At 39.8% G+C, this 17235-nt stretch overlaps 1 protein-coding gene across 1 annotated transcript in view; it reads right to left on the bottom strand.

Annotated features, from left to right (window-relative positions):
* The window catches only part of raver2 (ribonucleoprotein, PTB-binding 2), an 89353-nt gene that overhangs the window by 2500 nt on the left and 69618 nt on the right, over positions 1–17235 (bottom strand). Inside the window, exons 8-14 of the mRNA XM_056258830.1 lie at positions 16804–16909; positions 16086–16399; positions 10424–10535; positions 10010–10158; positions 4054–4155; positions 3384–3506; positions 1817–2014 (exon numbers count right to left, since the gene is read on the bottom strand). Coding sequence (XP_056114805.1) covers positions 1817–2014; positions 3384–3506; positions 4054–4155; positions 10010–10158; positions 10424–10535; positions 16086–16399; positions 16804–16909 — 1104 coding nt within the window. The remainder of the gene's footprint in view (positions 1–1816; positions 2015–3383; positions 3507–4053; positions 4156–10009; positions 10159–10423; positions 10536–16085; positions 16400–16803; positions 16910–17235) is intronic.

Raw genomic sequence — 17235 nt, 5'->3', positions numbered from 1 at the left:
ATATGCGTCATTTCCGATTCTTCTTCCTGTATCCAAAGACAACAACAACAGCAGCACGCGGATAATGAATAGTTCGGGGCAGATAGCGATCGCCTTTGTTTGCGCTTTGGTGCTGGTACTGACCTCGCTCCAAAAGTATGCTGTGCTGCGTCTCGCCATGTTTCCTTCCGGTATACTGCACGCAGGTTTTTGTATGCGCTGAGAAGTTCCTCTACTCAAAAGACCAAGATTCCTTGCGAATAGAACATGCGCAGAACACAAATCACTATGGGGATATGCCGATGCGCGTTTACATGACCAAAAATTCGGGTTAGAAAATGGGTACCCCAGGTATCATATCCCGGTTTTTAAAATCAGGGAAATGAGCATATTCGGGTTTTTGCCGGTGTTTACGTGGCCGGCGTGCGCGACCCGGTTATTGTTAATATCCCGGTTTTGAACGGGTTATTGGCTGCATGTAAACGTAGTCATTGTTCCAGAAGTCTTGAGGTTTGTTCAGATGCAACTTTACAAATAAGCCGTGCTGCCATGTTCTTTTTAGAGAGATGGAGCTTTCCTCCTGGCAACCGTTCCAAACATGCCATACTTGTCTAATTGTACTGCCATGAACTTTAACATTTAACATGCTAACTGAGGCCTGTAGAGTCTGAGGTGCAGTTCTTGGGTGTTTTGCGATTTCTTCCTTGGGGTGAATTTGCTGGGTCGTTCACTGGGAAGATTGGCAACTGTCTTGAATGTTTTTCACTTGTGAATAATCTTCTGTAGAATGATGGACTTCAAATTGTTTCAATGGCTGCACATATTGTCTGAAAATGGCCCTTCCCAGATTAATGGGAGCAACAATTGCTTCTCTAAGATCATTGCTGATGTCTTCCCTCCTTGGCATTGTGTTAACACACACCAGAATGCTCCAGACCAGCAAACTGACAAAACTTCTGCTTTTATAGAGTTGGTCATGTTTGCTGATGATAAACTAATCAAAGGAATCTGGTTAGTAGCGCCTGACTGCTACTTACCCGCTTATTTCCTGTGAAAGCAGTAAGGGTGTACTTAGTTTGCCACACATGGCTTCTCCATTTTGGCCTAGTTTTGTTAAATAAATAATGACACGGTGTAATATGCCATGTGTTGTTGTTCATGTGAAGTTGTATTTACTTTAATTTTTAAGACCTAACAAGGACCAGATGTTTTTTTTTTTTATTGTCCTGATGCGTAAAACCATAGAATTAAATACGGTGTCCTTTCTTTTTCTTTTTCACATGATATACAGTATATATACAGTATATATATATATATATACACACACACACAAACACACACACACACACACATATATGGTTCTTGTGAAAGTAATGAAGTCAAACTAACCCATAAAGTCACAATTATGAGAAACAATTGTAATGGTGAAATTTAAAGTCTCACTATGAGATATAAATCACAATTACAAGAAACAGACACAATTGTGTGATTCAAAGTCAATTGGGAAATGTAAAGTCATAATTAACTTTTTAGTTTTTCTTGTTCTACTATGGAAACCTAGTTTGGAAGTGACCTCAGATGAGCAAGTTATGGGTCATGCATCGCTACACTATTGATAATGGACAACTGACCTTCTTTGCCCTCCAAAATTTCACTAATGTGACAGCTCCTTAACCTTTTCATATAAAATTATATTTTGTCCTGGAATCTAAACATATGCAATCTTTCAGGTGTCTGTTTTAGTCCTAACGTGTATTTCAGACAGGTCTCATGCTATGTGGTTTGTCTAAGTTCTCTTTACCTCACACACACTTTATGAAGACAGACACACACTCACATAATAGTAGTTGTTCCAGTCGTTGGCTGTGGGTACAGCGGGTGTGTGTGTGGCAGGGTTGGCCGCGTGCGTGTGTGTCGGTGTGATGAAGCCTGGCATGATGGGAAGGGCACTGTAGGTGGGCAGCAGGGTCTGAGCACTGCCATTCAGAGAGGTGTGCAGAGGTGCACTCAAGGGGGTCTTCACCACCTCCACCTCCTATTGAGAGACATCATCAAACATTTATACACTTAATACTGTATCTATCCAAATGCAACACACACTATTCAAATTACAGGTCTCTCTCTCACACACACACACACATCGACCCAGCTGCTGTGCTGAGGAGTGATTGAGTGTTTTCAGCAGGATCTCATGTCCTAAGAGTGTCATGAGACTAAGTGAGGAATGTGTGTCTGACCTGTAACACCACCTGCCACCACATTTACATAAGCTCATACACCCAACACAAATACCACCAACACACAGACATTAAGATAAACTACTACCACACCAAAACATGTATATACAGTATATTGTGGATTTTTTTTAAGACTCAATCAATTTCTAGGCCATCAATCAAAAAAATTATTTGTGACTGTAGAACAATAAAATGCATGCAGCTCAAGTGCTGCTGCCATTAAAGCAAAGGTATTCTGAAATGTTTCAGTTTACTGTAAATGAGAATTCAATGTGAAAAAGGTATTCAATTAGAATTATGACCACAGACTGCAGCGATTGACAAATCATAATAATGTCTATAGACTTACATACACTACCCCCATTCAAAAGGTTGAGGTATGATTTTTAAGTAATTAATACTTTTATTACTATATTTATACTTTTGTTCAGCATGTATGCATCACATTTTCCCACAAAAATACTAAGCAGCACAACTGTATTAATAAGAAATCTTTCTCGAGCACCAAATCGGCATATTAGAATGATTTCTGAAGGATCATGTGACACTGAAGACTGAATTAATGTCTGCTGAAAATGTTGCTTTTCCATCACAGAAATGAATTATATTACTACAATAGAATATTAAAATAGAAAACAGTTATTTTAAGCTTAATAATATTATATAAATTGTATAATAACAGTTCTTTGTTTTTATTTTTGGTTTCATATGCATGCTATTATGGTAGGAAAAACAATCCGTACAGATTTTTAGTGTTGCTGAATGCATACAGTTTATATACTGTATATGCCCACCGAGAAATGAAAGTCTAATTTCTGATCTATTTTGGTCTGTGACAGCATGAACGATCTGCAGTAAGTCAAAGAGTGATCCGTCATAAAGAGAGGCCATGTCAGCCACGAAACACTTAAGACGCAGTGGAAGTCCAGGCTTTTGACTTTCCTGAAATCTGTCAGAAGAACTACGGCTGGAGTAATTCTTCCACCAGAGAGTGTGATGTTTGGGCAGCATGTTAACTGTTTAGCATTACTGCTGCAGTGTATGTGTATTGCTGCACAGTCTAATCCCCTTTCAGTCTGTAGTTTTTGAGATGGACAGAGATGTACACTGTTAAGTGAGCATGATTAAGCATGATGTGTTTCAGTGCGTCTGTGTAGTGTACAGTACCTTGCTGACATCTCGGTGCTGGTAGACTTGAGCAGCTGACTGGCTCATCTGCGTCTGAGAATAGTACTGACTGACAGCATGCATGTAGGAACTGTAGTCACCATACGAGGAGGTGACCACCACCTGTGACACAAACAAACACACATTTGTTATCATGGTGGGGACTTTCCATTGACTTCTATTGTTTTCCTCCTGAGTTCATGATATTTTCTATCCCTAACTCAAACTTTTTTTGTTAGTAGAACCCCTTTGACCTAAAAAGTTAGCTTGAAGTACCACATGAGATGTTAATACTTCAATAATATACACCATGGCTTTTTGATGTCGGTTAATGGTCACATGACATGCAGGTAATCAAATCAAATATATAATATTTTTTAAGTAAATGTTTTAATTTTAAAATTATTTATATTTTATGATTTAATTCATTATTAGTTTCTCATCAACTCACAAACAGTTCCCTCACGAACCCCACTTGCGAACCCAAGTTTAGGAAATCCTGCTTTAACCTTTTTTACATTCTCATAAAGACATTATTTAGTATGTTTATTATGCCGGTTTCCTCAACGAGACAATGTAGATCATTTCAGGGTTGGGTTTTTTTGTGGAAAAATACAATGTAAAATGGGCACTTTACTATAGTATTGTCCCTTGGTATGCGTGTGTTTACCTGAGGTTGCTCTTTTGCGCATTCAGTTACTGCAGCCGTCTCTTGGCTTGTGTTTCCGTAGGTCTGTGCTTGGTAGTGTTGGTACCACTGCTGCATGGCCTCCTGTCACACAGAGACACAGATCAGAACCAACAGAACAGAATAAAATACAGTCAGACAGCTATAACAGCGATCTATATAGGAATCAAACACGTCTTGACTGTCTTAAGGCCCTTTCGCCCTGACATACTGTAAGGGAAATGGAAGAACAAACTGGTGTGATGTAATTTCCAACAAAATCAGGCCAAAACAAAGTTCATTTCAGGAGTTCGAAACCTTCCGGAGAAGAGAGTTATTGCAACTTTTTGGCCCTGACGCAGATGTCGAGAAGCGACACCACAGTCGGCTTTTGTTGCCGCTAGTTCTTTGATGTTGGTTTGGTGTGTCTGAGCCTTTACTGACTTTTCTCACTGACTTTAGTCGCAGCCTCAGATGACATATCCAGTCTATTCAGTGACTATTCAACAAAATGGCAATAGTTTTCTGACTTTATAGGTTTTTTCATGAGTCCATCAGGCATAAAATGTGTGCTTAAAAGGTACAGGGTGGCTCCAGTGATCAGTGTCCAGGGAATTGGGCCGCGGGTAAAATAAAATTCTGCAGGTTGATTTCCACCCTCTTAAGTAAGATTTCGACGCTCCAACACTCCCAAAACACCCCCGAGACATACAAATTCAGTTGAGAATTACACCGTCCGATGGTGAAAAGCACATTGGGCTATTTTTGGGCTGGAAATCTGGAACCATTCTGCACATTTCCACCACTGAAAAGACAGTTCCATTATTTCCATTCTAAAGCAATGCTGGTCTCGAACCAGGAACCACTAACGTCAGAGTGTTTCTGGGTAAGAAGATTTTGGGAATTCATGGTTCATGGTAGCCTGGATGCCAGCCCGAACCCCGCCCACAACATTTTTTGGTCGGGAAGTTCGGTCTGGACTCGCTCCATTGAGGAGTAATTATGATCAGTCAAAAAATGTTCGGGCCAATCAAATTGCCAGGGCGGGCTTTATACAATGATGGACAGATGATCTACAGGGACGTAATCATCACGTTATCAAAGAGCGCAACTGGTTTCCCTCAAGAGATGACTGCAGCTGGAGAACTGAGATAGATTCCGCTATCGTGTCTGTTGTAAAAGAAATCGATAGCGCATTCATTTTAATAGACGAACAGAAAACTGCAATATAGGCATTTGTTGATCGGAAGGTTATTTTGCCGTCCTTCCTACGGAATTCGCCAAACGTTTAATTTATCAGCTGGCTCCGATGGACGCTAAGAAGATGGGACGCAATGAAAACCCTGTGGTTGTTGTGGTTTCTCCTTTGGTCGCACTCATAGAGGACCAAGTAAAAGAAGCAACACTCGTTATTTTACTTCTTCCAGCGTGCGTGCATTTGAGTTCTGTAGTTGACAACTGTGCTATGCAAAGTAGTTGACTTACTGGGTTGCTCTCATTGGTTGTAGGTCTATCCAATTGAGTGCAGAGTTTTTTTTTCTTCCTGGTTCGGTTAAGACACGCCTCATAATCAAAGCCCTATGGAGCAGTATCAGACTCACATTCTGACTAGAATATGAGTATGACGAAGTCAGGCTAGGTTCATGGCATTGCATCTTTCAAAAACATTGAGTTATGTAGGAGAAACTAGAAACTAAACTAGATATCCTTGAGCACCAATGACAGGGGTAGACAGCCTTGCTCCTGGAGGGCTACTATCCTGCAGAGTTTAGCTCCAACTCCAATTAAACACACCTAAAACAGCTAATCAAGGTGTTCAGGATTAATTGAAAATAACAGGAAGGTGTGTCGGAGCAGGGTTGGAACTGAAGTCTGCAGGAACGTAGCCCTCCAGGAGCAGGGTTGGCTTCCCCAGCTTTCCATGTAGATCAGACAACTTATTCTGTCCAAGCTCCATCCCCTTAGAGAGGAATAAGCATCAAAGTGGACTGAATAATACACTGCAGATAGTTAAAAGTCTGGCTACATGACTCTATATGACACTGACTACATTTTATCTCTTTGCGTTGCATTGTATCTCCTGAGCTGCTTCCTCTTTTCGTCTTCATCTCATCTCTCAATCTGTCTAACCTTGTGGCCTAATCCTTTTCGCTAGCTTTCTCTTCTACCATTCCCTTAATGTATATTTTCCTTCTCATCTCATTCCCATCACTCCTTTCACCATTCCCTGCTCTCTTTCTCTCTGGACACCTACAGCGTGAAGCTCACTGTCTCATTTCACCAAAGCTGGTGGAGTGTGTGGGAGTGTGCGACCAGATGGGACAGACAACTCACAGCCAATCTTCCTCTTCCCTCTTGTCTTCCCCCTCTGCATCTCTCACTCCCCCTTCTCTCCCTCCAACTCTCACCCACTCCTTCTCGTATTGTCATAGGAACGCCGGCAGTAATGAGAGGGAGACCCACATTTAAGCCATTTAATCCCACTAAAATTTCTTCCCCTCCAAACTCTCCGCCAGAGAATGAGTAGGGATCACCCTAAAGACACTGGAATGAATCTGAGAGACTGTGGGAGGAACTGCAACTCTTTCTCCTTCCCTCTCATCCTCTCCTGGAGCACATTTTCCTCTCCTCAGTGTCTGCTGAAATCTTTACATTCTGATTTGTAATTCATTTCACAACTTTTTGACAGAATAGTGCATAGTGGCAGGATATTATTGGGGAGAAAGAAGGGCAATGGGAATCAGAACATGTCACAGGGTGGATTCGAACCTGCATCTCTGGGAAAGCACTGTGTCCTAACCAGGGGTTTGGGTTTGGCTGGTTAGCTTGGGCCAGTTAGCCCATAGATGCCATTAACTACACCATAAGTGTTATTATTGTTAACAAAAACTTAAACTATTAACTAAAACTTTCAAAAATTAATTGAAATAAAGCTGAAATATAAATATTAGAAATGGTAATTTCACATAATTCAAGGGGTTCTTGGTGAGCAGAGCCAGTTGCTGACAGTTAGCTTATAACAGACCTCCTTGGTCCAAACTAGGTATGATCTGACAAGTTTCGAGTGAGTAGCAATTTGTCAGTGCAGTAACAGATATCAGAAGATATTTGATGTTTAATGTGAAACGGGACTTAGGGCCAATGAGATTTTACTGTGAGGGGTTACAGTGCGCAACGAAGCAGAAATAGAAACCAAGCGATAAACAAAAAGCTCAGTTGGGACAAACAAAAAATCTGATTTAAATGGAAGTAATCATTTGCCTAGGACACGGTGGTGCACCACAGCTCCATTCTGATGGAACTCTTTTTGTTCTGTTTTGAACATTTTTCTTTATTCCGTATAGACCCATCTATCTCTATTGTACAGCTGAGCATATGGCAGAATTGTTTCCTTTCTCATTCCTCTCGCTCTCTCTGGCTTTCCCTTTCAAATCTGGGGCTCAGTGGAAACCTGTGTTAGAGAGAGGAGTTGTGGGGGATATAATGGGGGAGAAAAGACTTGAGAGAGTGGGCTAAGATCGAGACAGAACAGATTGATGGTTGCACTGAACACTGGGATTTCTTCTTTTCTCTGACTGTCAATGTCTGTATTCCACAATTGTCAAATACTTTGATCTGATACACAAGATCACAATCCTAACACCATCAAAAAAAAAGAGAGAAAAAAAAGAAAAGAAAAAAGAAACAGACCAGTGACTGCAATGTGCCAGTGATGTTGCTGTTTGTATGTAACTGTTATCTAGCTAACAAAAGTATATTCTAAGAACGTTCTGCTAATGGGTCAATGACATGATCAATGCATATTTTTGTCCAATTGCATTATTTCCTTTTAAAATAGTTTGATAAATTCATGACATATATCACTTTATTCTATAAAAATGTAATTTTCAGTACATTCAAATAATAAATATTATTTTATGTTTTGGTATTTTAAACCCCTAAAATGTTAGGTGGAGCAACGGTCCGCACAAATGAACAGACTAAGAAAACTATTACATTTTTTTTTTTATGTTTTAGTAATAAGAAATTCAAAATAAAATACTATGGCATAATTTTATGCTTAAAAACTTTCATTTAAACACATTTTATAAATATCAGTAGTTTTAAAGCTTTTGAGATAATTTGAAAAACATTTGTTCTGCAATTAATGCCAGGTGCAAACATGGCTCTTTTATTATGAATTGACAAGGTAATAACAGTAAGAATGATAATACATCACCCAGAGAACCCTAATTGATCCTTTGCTACTTTCAAATATGGGTGGGTTGGTACATTTTACATGTCAGTGGCACAGCCAATGTAAAACTAGGAAAATGCTATTTTATCATAACCTTATTTATTGTATTAAAAAAATTATATGTATGAAATTACAATTTAGCTAGCACAGGCAAAAGCTAATACAGGCATCCAAGTAGAAGCTTGTTCAATGTAAAATGATATGCAAAAGTCAGGTGGCGCAACCAGGAAGTCAGGTGTATTTAACTTACTATGTACTCGCATCAAAATAATTGTTAGGTATGATGTACTTGTTCATGTTGTTTTACAAAACACTTGTGCTGCTATTGAGGTGGGATACCAGTAAGGTTAGGGACACGTTTGGTGGTATGGTTAGGTTTAAGGGTGGGTTAAGGGGTAGGGGTAGGGCCAACAGTGTAATTATAGATGTCTTTACAGAAATTATTACAGATATAATATGCAGGCATTTTTTAAATATAAGTAGAATGTACTCAATAAGTCCATTGTATCAAATTATTTATTTCAACGTTAGTACATGCTAGTTAAAGACATTTAATATAAAGTGGGACTGAGAACTCAGCATGACACAGGGAGCGCATTTAAAAATTACCCGACTGTAAGAGAAGCATATCTAGCAAAAAGAAAAGAGAGGTGAGGAATCTTGTTTAGTAGTTTTTATATAGTTTAAATTTAGATTAATGCATTTTTGATACTTTAATTAAAAATTTTCAACTGACTTAAGCTGATGATTTTTGTTGTACCAATATAAAAACTGACTTTGTTGTTATTTAATCACAATCGATTACAGTGTATCTAACCAATCCACTGTAGCCTATTCCAGTGTGTTCCGAATGTGATGTCAGGAGATTTAATTCTGTTATTGATCAATTTACCACTTTTACTTCAACAGAGACTGCTGACTGAAACACTTGTATTTGCATTTTATTTTTTATATATAATTGAAATTATAAAAACCAGTATTCAGCAAATTCCCTGTCATTATTAAAGGGATACAATTCTGTCATTATTTACTCACCCTCAAGTTGTTCCAAACATGTGTGAATTTCTTTCTTCTGCTGAACACAAAATATATTTGGAAGAATGTTGGTAAGCAAACAGTTGATGTACCCCATTGACTTACATAGTATGGACATTTTTTACAATGGAAGTCAATGGCTACCATCAACTGTCGTGGTTACCAACATTCTTCAAAATATCTTCTTTTGTGTTCCAAGAACGAATTACAAATAACGTTTTTGTGCTAACATTTTGAGAACATTATTAATGACCAAAAAACTTTGAATGAACATTAATGTTACTGGAAGAACGTGTGCTCATAATTTTGAGAGAACCTTGCCAGAAGGTTAGCTAAAGTTCTGAGAATGTTCCCTGGGTGTGTATTGTATACTACTAAATGTTATTAGTATATTACTCCAGTCTTCAGTGTCACATGATCCTTCAGAAATCATTTTAATATGCTGATTTCTTGCTCAATAAATTTTTTTTGTTATTATCAATGTTGAAAACATTGAGTTGTGCTGCTAAAACTATCCAGGGTTCAACAAAAATATTTGTCAAGATTCTTTAATGAACAAAAAGTAAAAAAAAAGAGAAAAACAACAACATTTATTTGAAATAGAAATCTTCTGTGTAAATGTCTTTGCTGTCACTTTTGATCAATCTGTGTGCATTTTCACATGTGTATTGCAGGTGTTGTAGTTACCTGTGTGTATTGCTGAGTGTATTGTTGGGTGTATTCTGCAGGAGTGGTCTCTGTGCTGTATTGACTGGCTGGGTGGGTGTTAGGCGGCAGGACTGCGCTGTATGTCCCAGTGTGCGCCTGCACAGTCTGAGGTTTACTGTTGCAGGGTGCTAAAGGAGACACAAAAATACTGATGTAAATCATGGCCTGTTCAGGGACACCTATTTAGAACATCTCTCATACAGACAGTCTTTATCTTCTCTGCTGGAGTGGGCTGCAGCCCATCTGGCTGTGGCCTTGAGCAGGGAGAGACAAGACAGCCGTACACTGTAAATATTATAGTTGAAAATAGAGAGCTGACAGAGAAGAGATACATTCCAAGGTCTGGCAGAAGTGAGTCATCTTCAGTGTGTGCAGTTCTGATCGTGCACGTACCTTGTAGTACCACTCCAGGAAGCACACTAGCCAGGTTTAGATACGGGTTGGATGGCAACTTCACTTCTTTAGGAGGGTCTCCCAACAGAGATGTCTGACAACTAGACTGACTCTACAGAAAGAGATAAAAAAAGCGAGAGAGACACGTTGAGAAGAGCAGCAAAACAATATGCTACAGTTTTTTAGATGCTAATCTGGTACATCACAGAGTTGCTCACATATAGACCACACAGTGAGACTGAAATGTCCACTACTTCTCCAAACTTCTTAAAACATACAACTATAAAGATATCATGAAACATCTTTTGCAATATATTCGCTAGATGTAAGTGAAACTGACTATTCAGAAAGAAATCATGTAAAGTGGGCTATTATTGGTTATCAATTATAACATTGTGTAAGCAATAAGGTACAAGAGGCTGTGACTATATTCACAAATACAACACAGTGTCTCTTGCAGAGAGACTCCGTCCACACACTCTTCTGATTGGGAGTGATTTTTGATCGATTTTGACGCGTCTCGTAGTCGTGTCGCGTCTGGTGTGGACAGACAAATTTCTTGTTGCTGGAGTCTCATTCCATTGCATTTGGTTAGGGCACGGTGTTATAGTAATTAAACATGGCTAACGACCATTTCACATTTGTATTATCATTTTTTTTTTTATCTGCGTCCATTGCAAATCGTGTCGTTTTTACTTCCTTTCAGCCTAAGCTTTTCATGGACGCTAAGTTTTCACATTTACATTTCACATTTATTCATTTAGCTGACGCTTTTATCCAAAGCGACTTACAATTGCTTTATATGTCAGAGGTCACACGCCTCTGGAGCAACTAGGGGTTAAGTGTCTTGCTCAGGGACACATTGGTGTCTCACAGTGGATTCGAACCCGGGTCTCTCACACCAAAGGCATGTGTCTTACCCACTGCGCCATCACCACCCCGCCATCACCACGACCAATCAGCACCAAGGACCAGAACTATCTGTTTTATAATGTATTATCTATTACTGTACAGTGTATTACTATATAATATTATATATGTTATTGGTAAATAGATATATACAATAGGGATGTCACGTGAGGAAGATTTCACACCAGTATTACTGATAACAGCAGGGGTTGTAGGGGGGGTTGGGGGATTGCCTTTGACTTTCTCGCGATCACGCACCAAATCCTCTGTCATGCTACTTTCGCTTTTAAATTCACAATCACGAGTACTCTGTGTAAATAGGCCAATAATTAGCAGGGTATTGCTGTATGGGCCTATAATTTGCGGGGTATTGCGGTCAAAATCGCTTTTGAACCTGTGCTTGCTTTTTATTTTAGCTTATGAATTTGCGATCATGCACCAAGTCCTCTGCCATCGTCTTGTCAGTCATTTCTCCTTGCTCTCTTCACGTGATAAGTGAAATCTGACTACTGCTGTGACTCTGCAGCTCGTGCAGAGCAGAACCGTCCGTTGTCCAACTGAACTAAATGGTTTTTATTTCTATAAAAAAGCAAAACAAGGTGAGAGATCCGAGGCAGATCCAAGGGGAGATCCGAGGTGGACAAGTAATGTAATAAGTGTACAAGCCGAACACCGTGTAACAACAATTATGGCAGCAAGCCTAATACATATATATATATATATATATATATATATATATATATATATATATATACACTCACCGGCCACTTTATTAGGTACCCCATGCTAGTAACGGGTTGGACCCCCTTTTGCCTTCAGAACTGCCTCAATTCTTCGTGGCATAGATTCAACAAGGTGCTGGAAGCATTCCTCAGGGAGTTTCGTCCATATTGACATGATGGCATCACACAGTTGCCGCAGATTTGTCGGCTGCACATCCATGATGCGAATCTCCCGTTCCACCACATCCCAAAGATGCTCTATTGGGTTGAGATCTGGTGACTGTGGAGGCCATTTTAGTACAGTGAACTCATTGTCATGTTCAAGAAACCAATTTGAAATGATTAGAGCTTTGTGACATGGTGGAAGTAGCCATCAGAGGATGGGTACATGGTGGCCATAAAGGGATGGACATGGTCAGAAACAATGCTCAGGTAGGCCGTGGCATTTAAACGATGCCCAATTGGCACTAAGGGGCCTAAAGTGTGCCAGGAAAACATCCCCCACACCATTACACCACCACCACCAGCCTGCACAGTGGTAACAAGGCATGATGGTTCCATGTTCTCATTCTGTTTACGCCAAATTCTGACTCTAACATCTGAATGTCTCAACAGAAATCGAGACTCATCAGACCAGGCAACATTTTTCCAGTCTTCAACTGTTCAATTTTGGTGAGCTCTTGCAAATTGTAGCCTCTTTTTCCTATTTGTAGTGGAGATGAGTGGTACCCGGTGGAGTCTTCTGCTGTTGTAGCCCATCCGCCTCAAGGTTGTGCGTGTTGTGGCTTCACAAATGCTTTGCTGCATACCTCGGTTGTAACGAGTGGTTATTTCAGTCACTGTTGCCCTTCTATCAGCTCGAACCAGTCTGGCCATTCTCCTCTGACCTCTGGCATCAACAAGGCATTTCCGCCCACAGAACTGCCGCTCACTGGATGTTTTTTCTTTTTCGGACCATTCTCTGTAAACCCTAGAGATGGTTGTGCGTGAAAATCTCAGTAGATTAGCAGTTTCTGAAATACTCAGACCAGCCCTTCTGGCACCAACAATCATGCCACGTTCAAAGTCACTCAAATCAACTTTCTTCCCCATACTGATGCTCGGTTTGAACTGCAGGAGATTGTCTTGACCATGTCTACATGCCTAAATGCACTGAGTTGCCGCCATGTGATTGGCTGCTTAGAAATTAAGTGTTAACGAGCAGTTGGACAGGTGTACCTAATAAAGTGGCCGGTGAGTGTATATATATATATATATACACTACCGTTCAAAAGTTTGGGGTCAGTGAGAATTTTATTTTTATTTTTTGTAGGAAAGAAATCAATACTTTTATTTATCAAGGAATAATTAATTTGATCGAAAGTGACAGTAAAGACATTTATAATGTTACAAAAGTCTTTTGAACTTCCTATTCATCAAAGAATCCTAAAAAAAAAAAAAAAAAATTTACAACTGACAGACCTACAACTTTTTCAACATTGATAATAATAATAAATGTTTCTTGAGCATCAAATCCTCATATTATACTGATTTGTGAAGGATCATTTGACACTGAAGACACTGACACTGGTGATGCTGAAAATTCAGCTTTGATCACAGGAATAAATGACACTTTACTATATATTCACACAGAAAACAGCTGATTTACACTGGAATAATATTTAATACTATAACTGATTTTTGTTGTATTTTTAATCAAAAAAGCGCAGCCATGGTTAGCAGAAGAGAATTCTTTTAAAAGTATTTAAAATCGTTCCGACCCCAAACTTTTGAACGGTAGTGTATATATATATTGTTTTCCCCAACTAAATAATTGGTTGGAAGTTGTTTCACATTGTCAAGCTCCAAAAAGAAAAAAGCATTATAAAAGTAGTCCATACAACTCATTGCCTACATTCCAAGTCTTTATAATCCATTCGGTACCTTTGTCACTACCCACTTTTTATGGTACGGAAAAGAGCAGCTCAGATATTCTTCTAAACATCTCCCTTTTTTTCTCCACAGAAGAAAGACATGCCTTTAGAACACAGATTTCACAAATAAACAGCAATCCAAGAGAAGGAATGAAATGGAAAAGTACTGGCACAGAGTCTGGTATTCATCTCTAATCCAGTCACATAGAAGACAGAGCTCTCCATTAGCCTGTGTAGAGTAATGCACGAGTAATCAGAGCCTGCAGCACTAGTGGTCTGTCATTAGGGCTCAGAACTCTGTCAGAGTCTGTTCTGAGCTCTACTAGGTGGCTGAGTGCTTGCGTCTGAATAAAGACACCTCCAGACAGAACAATGGAAATGGAGTTCTAGGAGGTCGAAGCACTTCAGACAGATTCACAAGTACTGTATAAGCGAGTGTGTGCGTGTTTGTATTGAGTGTTCAAAGTGTAAAAGTGTACCCCCTTAGATGTTGTATATATATATTGCTCACCAAGGCTGCATTTAAAACAAACTGTAAAAACATTAATACTGTAAAATACATAGAATAATTATAAATATAGAATCTTTTCTAACAAATGCAGCCGTCTTTAGTTTCGATCAATTTCATGTATCCTTTTTGAATAAAATTATGAATTTCTTAAACATATTAATTTTGTATATAATTAACTATAAATTAAATGTAAATTATAAATATTTCGCCACTGTTAGGCGGAAACCTCGTATCTCCATATTATCTCCATATCTCCATATTATTGATCACTCTGGGTTTTGTAAGTATTTAACTGATGAAAAGTATTAAAAAGAGCATGTGACTAAACCTTGTATCTCCACTGGATATGGTTTTTGAACGACACAAAAACGTGAGTAAATTATGACAAAATTCCTCTAAGGTTCTAAGGTCTAAGGGCCAGATGTACGTACATTTGCGAACGCAGCGATAACAGCGCCATGGCCAAGACGCAGAAAGCGCTTGATGTGAAACCGCAGTGTGCGTGTTATGTACCAAACCTGCAGTTCATCAGGTAATCAGCACCTGTCCCCACCCACTACACCGTAAATTGCGCATGTCAAGTACTTGTACTATGATACGGCAGAGTGCAGACTGCGATATTCCCACTGCTGATGCTATGACTGTTTGAAATGATCCTGATGCCAATAGTTGTAATGTAGCGAGGAGTTTAACAACTGCTGGAATAGAATGTGAACGCTGAGTCGGAGATTCGATGTCATCTTTGATTTCTTCCAGTAACTGTAATATTGCGTAGCTACTAAATCTGTAACGCTTAATGATTTCGTTTTCACTCAACTGAAAAAGTGTGATTCTCGTGGCAAAAATCTTTTCAGCTCGTCTCCTTAGCCTATGTCTTCGTCTTGCTCGAATTACTGCTGCCATTTCACCAGGAGGCATATGCCAGGAAACCCGCTTCCTAAATTACACCTGCTTTTAAAGGTGGGGTATGTGATTTTCTTTTTTGACCATTTTTTCAAAATCACTTGAAATCCTATTCCTAACCCACTTACAGCCACTGAGTTAGAAGCACTGAAATGAAAATTAAGCAATTTAATCATCTGTGGAACGGGCAGGACTCGAAAAACTCCAGCCAATCATTTCCAAGACCACCAAGAATCATTGGACTGTAAGTGCGTCAATCAAACGGTCGTACCATACCCCCCCTCCCCCATCCCCCTCGTGCGCATACTCAAAGCTCGTGACCCAGTCACAGTAAGTGCAAGTCGCCCCGGTACACATACGCGGAATACATAATTAGGCGCAGTTTACGCTTCCCCTCCCATCTCTTTATGTGACACTCCCACTTTCCCCTTGACCATCCCATTTATGCATATGCATGACACGAAAAGCGCATTTTGCCATTTTCAGTTCCCGCGACAGGCAGTCTACGCTTTCATCTCGGTGCGTCCCGTTCGTACATACCTCGCCATGGTTTTATGCGCACTTTGCGAAACAAATACGCCTAAAGTGGGCGCAAAAGCGTTAGTACATCTGGCCCTGAGTGAATTATTCTCATTAAGTCTCAGATTTTGTCATTTTTTGTCTTGAGGTGAGAAATTGGAGAAGCAGAAAGCAACCAGGCTTACCGTGACGGCAGTACTAGTCTGCACACTTGAACTGTGGTGGTTGGCTGGAGCTTTGTGTGTTGTGCTCCCCAGCAAAGATCCCAGACTTGGTGTGTTAATCCCAGAGAGGAAGTTGTGGAGTTGTGTTTGGGAGCTTAAAGATCCCCCTGCGGTTCCTGGTGGTGCGGGCTGTTTCTCCGGAGCCAGGCATGTCGCAGTGACTCCGTTCTGTTCAGAGACGGAACTCGCATGTGAACGCCCAGGTATATGTGACACCATTCCAGCCCCAGAGTTTCCACCCTGGGATGTGACTGGAGAGGAGTCTTGGCCCAACTCTAAAAACCAGAGAACTTTGTTAAACTTTTGTAGTAAAAAAAAAAGATTTAGCACCCAATGTATATTATTCATACTCTAGAAAACCTTCATAGTTTAGCATTTCAATTTCTCCCTCACTGTAACACCTGCATGGCACTGATATTCAAATAGAAATGACCCTGCACAAAGACATACTCTTCAAAGGTGTTTAAAGCTTTGATGAATGCCTTTGCACACACAAACAGACACACGTCTGTATAAAAGCACAAAGAAAGAACTACTAATTGAAGTGGCTGCCTCGCACTGCTTATAATGGGGCTTTCAAACAGTTTGAGGATTTGCAATGCAAATGTCTTTCCCTGCAGTAGCGAATGAGACCTCTGGACCAGGCTTGAGGTCTGCAAGGTTGACCAGAAGCTCTCACCTGTGGGAGAATCTCCCAGCAACCCCTTCCCCAGAGGAACCTGTGTTCGAAGACCCAGAACTTTCTGCAGGAGCAGCCGGGATGGGTCACCTAAAAGACCTTGGACCTGGTAGGAAATGAGAGAGCGATGAAGGAGAAAAAAAAAGCAGTCAGGCCATTATAGGGTCATGTGACAAGCAAGTGAAAGATGAAGTACACACAAATGAGATTATTATGGCTACAAAAATGCACATTCCAAGACAAAACACACATGCATTAAAGGAGATTTATGCCAGCGTTATTATTGCATGTATTATTGTTCTATTTTTTTAAGTACATTTTCCAGCACAGACGGCATTATTATTCTTTTACCAGAACCTCAAATTTGCATTAAAAATGCCAGCTGGATGTATGGTTCTAATACTTCTCTATATAAATAAATATAAATAATGC

Source organism: Rhinichthys klamathensis, unplaced genomic scaffold (assembly GCF_029890125.1).
Source record: "Rhinichthys klamathensis goyatoka isolate OS25496 unplaced genomic scaffold, OSU_Roscu_1.1 h1tg000160l_1, whole genome shotgun sequence".
Lineage (NCBI taxonomy): Eukaryota > Metazoa > Chordata > Actinopteri > Cypriniformes > Leuciscidae > Rhinichthys > Rhinichthys klamathensis.
Note: the sequence above shows the minus strand (reverse complement) of the source record. Positions and strands in the feature narration are given on the sequence as shown.